The 9813-nt window shown below is 34.0% G+C and overlaps 1 protein-coding gene across 1 annotated transcript; it reads left to right on the plus strand.

The window, feature by feature from the left end:
* Positions 1–852: 852 nt before the first annotated feature.
* LOC131648278 (serine/threonine-protein kinase UCN-like) lies at positions 853–2327 on the plus strand. The gene has a single exon (XM_058918053.1). The coding sequence runs from the start codon at positions 865–867 to the stop codon at positions 2101–2103; it is 1239 nt and encodes a 412-aa protein (XP_058774036.1). The 5' UTR covers positions 853–864; the 3' UTR covers positions 2104–2327.
* Positions 2328–9813: the final 7486 nt, after the last annotated feature.

Genomic DNA, 9813 nt, shown 5'->3' on the forward strand with positions numbered 1-9813 from the left:
GACAAATTTCTATACAATTTGGGTATTCCATGGAATACCCTATACCCCCTTGGATCCGCCCCTGTGGAGTGCATATATAGTGGACCATATAACAAAAATATATATTCCATTTCTTAAGCATATAAAATTTAAAGTGGCACAATGATGAAGGGTGAGTGAAATGTCCAGTTTTATGAATACAAGAAAGAAAACAATATAGAAAAGAATGGATTAGTAAATGACAAGAAAGATAGCAACAAGTTCCATCATCAAGTGTTATATTAATATTATACTACTAGCCTAGGAAGTGCACGTTCACGTTCTAGGGGAGAGCCCCATGTGATTTTGATTATCGTACGACCATTTCATTTTGTCATTTTGTTTTGCAAATTCGCATTATTGTTAGATAAGCCTTTTTTATATCTCACTCGTGTGATTGTTTATACCTCTCTTATTGACATTATTATAATCACAAATATTATACATTTTTTACCTTAGAAAAGTTACTAATGTTACTGCTTTGAGTTTTTTTTATGGCACATAAGTTTTAGTTAAAATTCACAACTTTTGACACAAAAGTTGGAGGTCACGACTAATCAAATGAAACTTTGTACTCAAGTTAGCTAAGAGAATATTGATGCCTTGATTTGGACTATAAAGTATCATTTATATGTGAGATTAGGTAGCTAACTACAGTTATAAAGTCAATTTTTCTTTCTTTTTAGTTTATGCTACCAAACAGTGCTACACAGGGTTAAAAATAAAATTAACCAGAAAAACAAATAGTGACATGGTAAGAAGCAGAAAACAAAACAAAGAAAAAAACAAAATACACAAAAGATAAAGGACTTGCTATATAAAAGCCAAACGGGAACAATCACAACCATGTCATGTATATCTAATTCACTGTCTCTCTGTCTCTCAAACGAACCCACCTTCCCCTCTCTATCCAACTCAAGACAGAATATGGATTCTACCGAAGAACCCAAACTCAACCTCAACAACCTGAAAGCACTCAAAATCCTAGGTAAAGGAGCAATGGGAACGGTTTTCTTAATTCAACAAAACAACTCCTTCATGGCACTCAAAGTAGTTGATAAAACCTCAACTCACGACGCGGAGCGTCGAGCCCGTTGGGAAACCCAAGTCTTATCAAATTTAGCCCATCCATTTCTCCCTTCCCTCCTGGGCTCTTTCGAAACAGATCAGTTATTAGCCTGGTCTGTTCCGTATTGCCCAGGAGGCGATCTCAACGCCCTCCGCTACCACCAAACTGATCGCGTGTTCTCCACAACCGTGATCCGTTTCTACATAGCAGAGATTCTCTGCGCTCTCGACCACCTTCATACCATGGGCATCGCTTATCGTGACCTTAAACCAGAAAACGTTCTCATTCAACAATCTGGCCACGTCACGTTAACCGATTTCGATCTCTCACGTAAACTCTCTCCCAAAACGGTTAAAATCAAAACTCTCATTTCACTCGATAACAGAATCCATGAATCTCGCCGCAAATTACGGAAATGGAGAGTCCCAGAGGCTAACGGGAAGATAGCCAGAGTTACACCGGAGGTTCGACGGGAGCTCAGTTTCTCCGACGGTGAACGGTCTAATTCATTTGTCGGCACGACGGAATACGTCGCGCCGGAGGTTGTTCGCGGCGACGGACATGAGTTCGCGGTTGATTTTTGGGCGCTTGGAGTTTTGACCTACGAGATGATGTACGGAAAAACGCCGTTCAAGGGGAAGAACAAGAAGGAAACGTTTAGGAACGTGCTTTTCAAGTCGCCGGAGTTTGTTGGAAGGAAAACGGCGTTAACGGATCTCATCGAACGGTTGCTTGAGAAGGATCCTGTGAAGAGATTAGGTTATGTTGGTGGTGCTAGTGAGATAAAGGAGCATGAGTTTTTCAGAGGAGTTAAGTGGGAGATGTTGACGGAAGTTGTTCGGCCGCCGTTTATTCCGTCGAGAGATGAAAGTTATTTCACGGCGGATAGATTTGCAGAGGGAGTAAATATAAAGGAATACTTTGAAAAGATGAAGTCTCCGCCGTCGTTGCCGGTTTCGCCGTTACGGTCACCGTCGTCTGAGTTTCAGAATAGTGTTTCTTTTGCAGAGTTCTGACGCACGTGTGAGGGATTACACGTGTGATGAAACGGAGTTAGTTATTTTTCTTTTATGATGACTGAAAATTCTGTTTGTACAAGTACAATTACTTAGAGAATAACGGTAGAATGTAAAAAAACGTTAACCTAATAACTACTTGGAATCTTATTGTCACAAAATTATGTATACACTGCTTGCAAAATACGTATATAGAATTGTACAATACTAGTTTTACACGTTAACACTTTTCGATTATGTTTACTTTTTATTTTGATGAAATTAATAGTTACGTTTAAAATAAAACAAATATTTTAATTTGATATGAGTGCGTAATTGCTTACCTTTGTTGGATTTGTTAGATTTTAGTTAATTGAGAGAGATGATTTTACATATAAAAGAAAGGGTCATGCTAACGAGTGCCCCAGGGGCACTGGTTAAGCATTCCTAATAAAGAAAATATGTATATTTAATGCATTGAATATACACAATATTTTTTAAAAAAGTTAATTATCTATATTTTCATACATTGATTACATATATTTTAGGTAAAACTTATCTTTTTTACTTTATTAAATAATGTTCAACTTACCTTTTTAATCTCTTAACCAGTGCCCCTGGGGCACTCGTTAGCATTACCCTAAAAGAAAATACTATTTTATGGTAAGTATTCCAAATTAATGAATTACATGATTATTATGATTATTTGTTTACATTGAGAAAAAATATGTAGGTGAATTATTTGGAATTGAGGACGTGCAAGACAGACTACCGCACGGGGTTTCAAAAATTTTAGGGTTAAATTACAATTAAATAAGACATCAAAATATTTGTTAGTTTAAATCGTGATTAAAAACGATCCTTATTTTCTTTATCTTGTTTAAACGGTAGCAATCTTACATAGGACTTCCGAAAACTTGAGCGATTCTGTTTGAAATCATAATGCTGTTTTATTTGTTGTGTGCAAAATTCATGTCACCACAGTCCAATTGTAGTACTTGAAAATGTTTTCAGTCTTATTTTCAAAGTGTGTTAAGGGGTGTTTGAAGCCCTGATATGGATGATGGATCATATGAATTCTAGTACATTGCTAAAATTGGGGAAGCACTAAATGACCAAAGGTAGTATACCAATTATTTTTGTATAGGGAATTATATAATTAGTAGTACCAATTATTCTAATTCTAATTCTAATTCTAATTCTAACTCACATTATAATAAGTTTTTCATGCATGATAATGAACTACTGAAGTTATAATTCCTTAACACGTGCTCAACCTTGTTCTCTTCTTCATCAAGTAAAAAGAGGAGCTTCTTCATAATTAAAAGCGTGCACTTTTCTTTAAGACAGATCAAAAGCTGAGCTAATTAATTATTTCTTTTTCTTCATTTTTTTCTTTTAAAAAAATGTAACAGCAAAAAGATACCACAAAAAATCTAAGTGTATATCTTTAATTTTGCGGTGAGAAGAAATAATACTGTTTATGTTATTAACTTTAACTCTTATTTTTCTTATATGCTTTGGAGTTTACATTGTTTTGTTGTATTGAGGGATCATTATGTTGTTCTATTAAGCAACATGTCAGTCTTCTAAGACTACTAAAGAGAGATACTAAATTTTCACACAGAACTAGAGATATTAGATGAGATATTAGATATGTGAGTCATCTCTCTTATATATTTTATATTTAACTTATTCATAGTCGATTTGAGACTATTCATTCACATTTAAACTCAATAGATCTAAAATTTTAATGAACTTTATTGCAAAGGCATACATTAAAAAGATGTATTGCAAACACACATTAGCTAATATGCCTATCAAATGACCACCGTATGATTAGGATGAGACAATAACACATAAATTTGATACAAAATTGTAAGATTCGACCACAGAAAAATCTTCTCGCTGTGAAGTTTTATAATATCAAACAAACCAAAATAATGAAATGCTGGACAAAGAATAATGACAAAAAAACAATCTCAAGAAACAAATATGTCAAATAGTGTAAGAAAATTCACAATAAGTAAGAGAAATATAAAATATGAATGCACAAAAAAATTGTTTACCTAATTCGATCAAATCAATCTATTCTAGGGGAGAGAGCAACTCTCCATTCACTATATAACCATAAGTTATTACAAAAAATTACAAATGTGTTACAAGAAAATAGTCTCTCAAAATTCTCAAGAACAAACTCTATTTTATATTCAAGTGTTTTATGATCACTCCAACTCTCTTTATATAAATCACATAAATCTAAAGTGTTTAAAAATGTTTTTCAACCTCTTTAGATACCTCCAGAGGTTTCTCGAATTCTAAAAACTCCAAGAAACTTCTATTGTTACCTCTCTAACTAGGACTAACACCTCTTTCTTTTGTCTTGTAATCTATAAGTTCTACTAACAAAAGTATTAGAGATACATATTTATAATGGTTGGATCCATTTCGAGCTCAAAACACGACCCATTAACAAATAGATCCGCAAATCAAACAAACTTGACCATATACGCATAAACAGTACTACAAAATATATCTTTTGTAATGTACTTTCACCTTGGCCATAGTGTCCATCGTGGTAAAATATATTCATTTAGGCGCTTTTCTTTCAGTTTCATTTTTAAGTCACTTTTTACCATGGTCAAAATTTCCAACCGTAGTGAAAAGTGGCGTATGGTCATGGGTTCAAATCCTAGCACCAACGATTTTGTTTTTTATTTATTTTTAAGCCACTTTTATCCACGGTTGAAATTTTCAACGGTTGTGAAAAGTGGTGTCTGATCATGAGTTCGAATTCTAGCAACAACAATTTTATTTTTTATTTATTTTTAAGCCACTTTTCATATTCAAGTGGCGGCTTCATGTTTCCAAGATATATAACGCTCCATGTTCATTCACTTTTGCCCTAGAAGAACTTAGACAAACTTTATCTTCTACCTCCAAACTTCATCTTCCATTTACAAAACTTTATTTCTCCCTTAAACCAAACTCGAAAATATCATTTCATCCATAAACGAAACTCGAAAACATCATTTCTTTCATTAATAAGTTTCGAAACTCCATCATCTCCTCTCCAACTTGAACGAGACAAGAAAAACATGGATTCAAGTTAGCAATGTTTGTTATTGTTGTTGTTTTTTTTCTTCTTCTTGTTGTTATTTTTATCGTCGTTGTTGTTGAGATTTAATGTTTAAGAATATTATCGATTTAGTTTGTGTTGTTGTTGAGGTTTATTTTATAACGTTTCTATTGACTTTTTGTTTGTTGTTGTTGATGATGATGTTTTTGAGATTTAATGTTTAATGATTCTATTGATTTTGTTTTGTTATTGTTGTTGGGGTTGTTGTTGACGTTGTTGGTGGTGAAGTTGTTGTTGTTCTTCTTCTTCTTCTTGTTCTTATTGCTGTTGTTATTGTTGTTGTTGTATTATAAATATTTAGTATTCTATACTAAAATGGACGCTCTCGATATAGTCCGCCAAAGCATGTGGTAAAAATGAAAGACTAGGCTCATTGACTTTTTACCACAATTGAAACTATCAACTGTGGTGAAAATTGGGCTGACTTACATTTTACCACAGTTGACAGTTTCAACCGTGGTGAAAAGTGAGCTAACTACATATCACTACAGTTGTTTATTACAACTATGGTGATATGTAGCGCACTTTCCATTTTATTACCACGATCAGTAGACCGTGGTTGTAAGTAACCCACTAACTACCACACACTATTTTACCACGGACCATCAACCTTGGTTATACGTCTTTCACAACCGTTGTGAAATGTGTAATTCGTAGTACTGAAACCACCAAACCAAACCCGTTGCTCGAGGACCGCCGCCACTAAATAGACTTCGGCCGACGTCATCCACATATCCGCTAACATGCATTGTGGCCGATGCCACTGACCACCTGTCGGCCTATGGACTGTCACCGCAATTATGCCACTGTCTCTGCCACCTTTGGGCGACCACCGGATCGCAACCCCTGCAAATTTTTCATCGTCGACTGATCTTCCTAATTGTTGCTTCGCGGTTCCAACATCCTCCATCGACTTCCCAAATACCTTTTGTCTATTCTAATGTCTTCGATTTCTAACCGTTTTAAAACATATTTTCTTTCCTTTCACCCGTTATGATTTTAAATCATATGAAAAATCCCTTAACATTCTCCATATTTTTTCACCCATTTCTCTTAAAATGGACATCTACATTAGAGAAAGCTATTCACACGTTCATTTTCAAAACAGCTCTTGCCCATTTTATTTAAATACTAGTTTCATCGTGGAAGTATTTACATATACATTTTTTATGGCAAGCTCAACCACAATCCTCTCTAGTCTACTATGCTTCATTAACTCCAGCCGTCAATCTTGGTCCATCTCGAATAACATTTATTATTTCATAATTGATAATTTTGTAAGATATTCTTACATACACGTACATTTTTCTAAAGACTAAACTCATGGCGAACAATTCTTTGATGTGTCACTTCAATGAATTGTCTCTTATGTAGAATCTGGTGCTTGATCATTTAGAAAAAAAGGATGAAAAGTAGGAACAAGTTCCCCTGTACATCTAACAGTAACCTCAAACAAAGTATTCCTTGTGTCGGCTATAATAGTCTTTGATAAGGTACAAAATTGATTGATCACATAACATAAGTAACAAACAACTTCTCAGTTCTTAGAATCTACTGTTTTAATTGAAATTATACAAACTCATAGCTCATATTTTCAATTCATATAGCTTATTAAATTCAACATTTTCATATTTTCATCTTTCTAGTAATACTCGTGACTAGTGATAGATACTTGTAGTGGACCATACTCTATTTATTGTCTTGTATAATGTTTCCCTCAACAAACAACAAAAACCAACAATGTTTGATAGTTACTTTCAACTATTTGTTTCCATCCCTTAGCTAGATTTGAAATCTTTCCTTGTCTTGTCTCTTTTCTAGTTCTGGCCCATAATTTGGCTCCATAAGTCTTTATTATTTTTGTACTAGTATAATGTACTCATGTAATAATTATAAGATTAACTAATTGAAGGGGTAAGTTGCCGAAAGCAATTGGTATAATTATAACTTGGAAGAATTTAGTTTTAGCTTTTTTGGAAAAGGGTTTGTTGCTTTTTGGTATTGGATTGGAAAGTGGTCAGAAAGCCTATTTATGTGCAGAAAGGAAAAGTGAAGAATTCAATTTTGTATTGATTAACTGTATAATATTTCTAATACTTAGAGTAATAATGTCTTACTCCCCTAATTATGCTCTTTTTGTGGTCAAAATGGAAAATAAATTATATTATCATTCATTCTTTAAATAAAAATACTCATTATTATTTTTTTTTTACCATGATGACACTTTGCATAATTGTTAGAAAATGTTGACGTGTGTCCTTAAAAATATATTTTTGGAATGCGTGTATTCAATTTTTTAATTATAATATATTAACATGTGTCTTTAGAGCACATGAACCTTACAAGTTTGTTAATTAGAACCTTGTTATACAATTAAGTAACAACTAAGATGAACCATACACTCTAAAAACAATTTCTCAATAACCCAACAGAATGAGAAGTACTAGCAAATAGATTTATAAAGAGAGAAGCCACTAAATATAATAGTCAATTGAGCGAAAAATAATTAAACAAAAGAACTAAGAAAAGAGAAGCAATATACTACAAGACAAGAGCTACTAGAAAGAGGAGTAGCAGCAAGAACGGAATGAGAAGTACTAGCAAATAGATTTATAAAGAGAGAAGCCACTAAATATAATAGTCAATTTGAGCGAAAAATAATTAAACAAAAGAACTAAGAAATAAGAAGCAATATACTACAAGACAAGAACTACTAGAAAGAGGAGTAGCAGCAAGAGAAATTAGTTGATATAAGAATAAAAAATTGGCGTGACAATAAATATCGAAGATATTTATCTGAACTCACAATTGATGGTATTTATATGGTGGTGAAATTGGGCTTTTTTTGCATTAGATGGGCCCATTACCATTATTCCCAAGGCTTGCTATGTCGTGGTGCATAGAAAGTCTTTCAAAAGTTGGGTCGGGTACGTCTAACTGCAATCCTGTGTTGAGAAGTGGAAAAGATCCAGAGATAAATTTATTAAATGTCCATTAATCATTGAGAAGTTTCGTAGGTTATTTTACGTGTGACCCTACGTTTATATGTTAGAGTGTGGCACTTCTACCTAGGATATTCGAGTGCACTTAAGTGCTATTATATTTTCGAGGCATCATTTGGATCGTACATTGCCCGCTTTTCCCTTTCATTCGTTCTACAACGTCGATTTGCTTACCCATTTTACCATATAAGGGTCGCTTTGGAATTTCAAACAACTTTTGTTCCTTCTCATACTTGGCCTCCTTGTTCATATGACCTTTTTCTCTTCCATCTTCCACACTTTGGTAATTCATGCTTTTAGCTACATTCATTTCCTGTTATGGCTTTCACATTGTCAACCTTTCTTCCTTCAACCAATTTTTTTCACTTCAACTTCTTGCCTAGGTATCATCTTCTAACCATTTCCTTTTGTTTGTTGTTTTATCTCCTTTATCGTTTACCATGGCTAACCTAGGAGATGCGTCTGAAAACATAAATGAAGCTGATGGGGATGACTCTCCTGTATCATCCAATTAATAGAATCTTGACATCCCATATGATGAACGTTTGGAAATCAATAGTCCTAATCTCAAGATTGTTGTTTTAAGTGATAGTTCTAGGTATGGAGGAGGTTTCGTCGAAAGTAGATACAACCCTATTAGATCTTATGAAAGGGATGGAGAGGTGAACTCCCAAAGTCTGCCTTATGTAGAAGTAGTTGCTCTCCTTGACTCATCCCTTTAATCTTACAACAAACTAAACTGGACCATTGCGGCCAAAGACGGGTGACAAGCATTATACTTCACCGACGTGTGACTGGGACTCCACTGATGTAAAAATTAGGAACCATCTTATCTTTAGGAGTAATAATCCAATTTCTGATTGACGCCATCTTTTAGGTGACAGTTGGGGGACGTACAGATTTAGTGTCACGTCCATACGTTGTGTTCTAATATTAGATGGATCCTAAGTTGGTTGGTATCGTTTCTATTTTTAACTGGGCAGACAAGGTGGAAGAAGTACATATATAAGTGGGTATTTCTTCGGAATGGTCTGTGAAGGTGGAGAAAAACTAAGAAATGGGGAGTTTGAATTGGGTTTTATAAAAAAAATTCTTCTAGAAAGACTATTCACCAAGAATAATGAGATAGATAAAAAATGAAGAAAGATTACCCTGTTTGGTTTATACAAGTTCACCTTAGAAAAGGCTAACCTTGTCCACCCGCCAAGGTGATTTCACCTTCAAAAAGGACTTAATCCACTAATCTTGAAAGATTACAAACAACCTCTAAGAGTCTAAAAAGACACCTTAACCCTCTCAAGTATGCAGACTAACAACCTAGTCACTTGAGGAAAACAAATATCAAAAGATTTACAATAGAAAATGTTTAAAAATAATACTTCTAGATAAACGAATGAAACAAAGTTTAAGAATAAATGATTACACACAAATAATGAGCAACGACTCTTTGTGATCTTGAGATTCTCTTGAAATAAATGTCTCTCTTTGAAGTGTTGGAATAGTACTCCCTCCGTTTCTTATTATAAGTCGTTTTGAGAAAAAAATTGTATTTTAATATAAGTCGCTTTACAATTCCAATGAATAATTAAT

The sequence above is a fragment of the Vicia villosa genome, linkage group LG2, assembly GCF_029867415.1.
Source record: "Vicia villosa cultivar HV-30 ecotype Madison, WI linkage group LG2, Vvil1.0, whole genome shotgun sequence".
Lineage (NCBI taxonomy): Eukaryota > Viridiplantae > Streptophyta > Magnoliopsida > Fabales > Fabaceae > Vicia > Vicia villosa.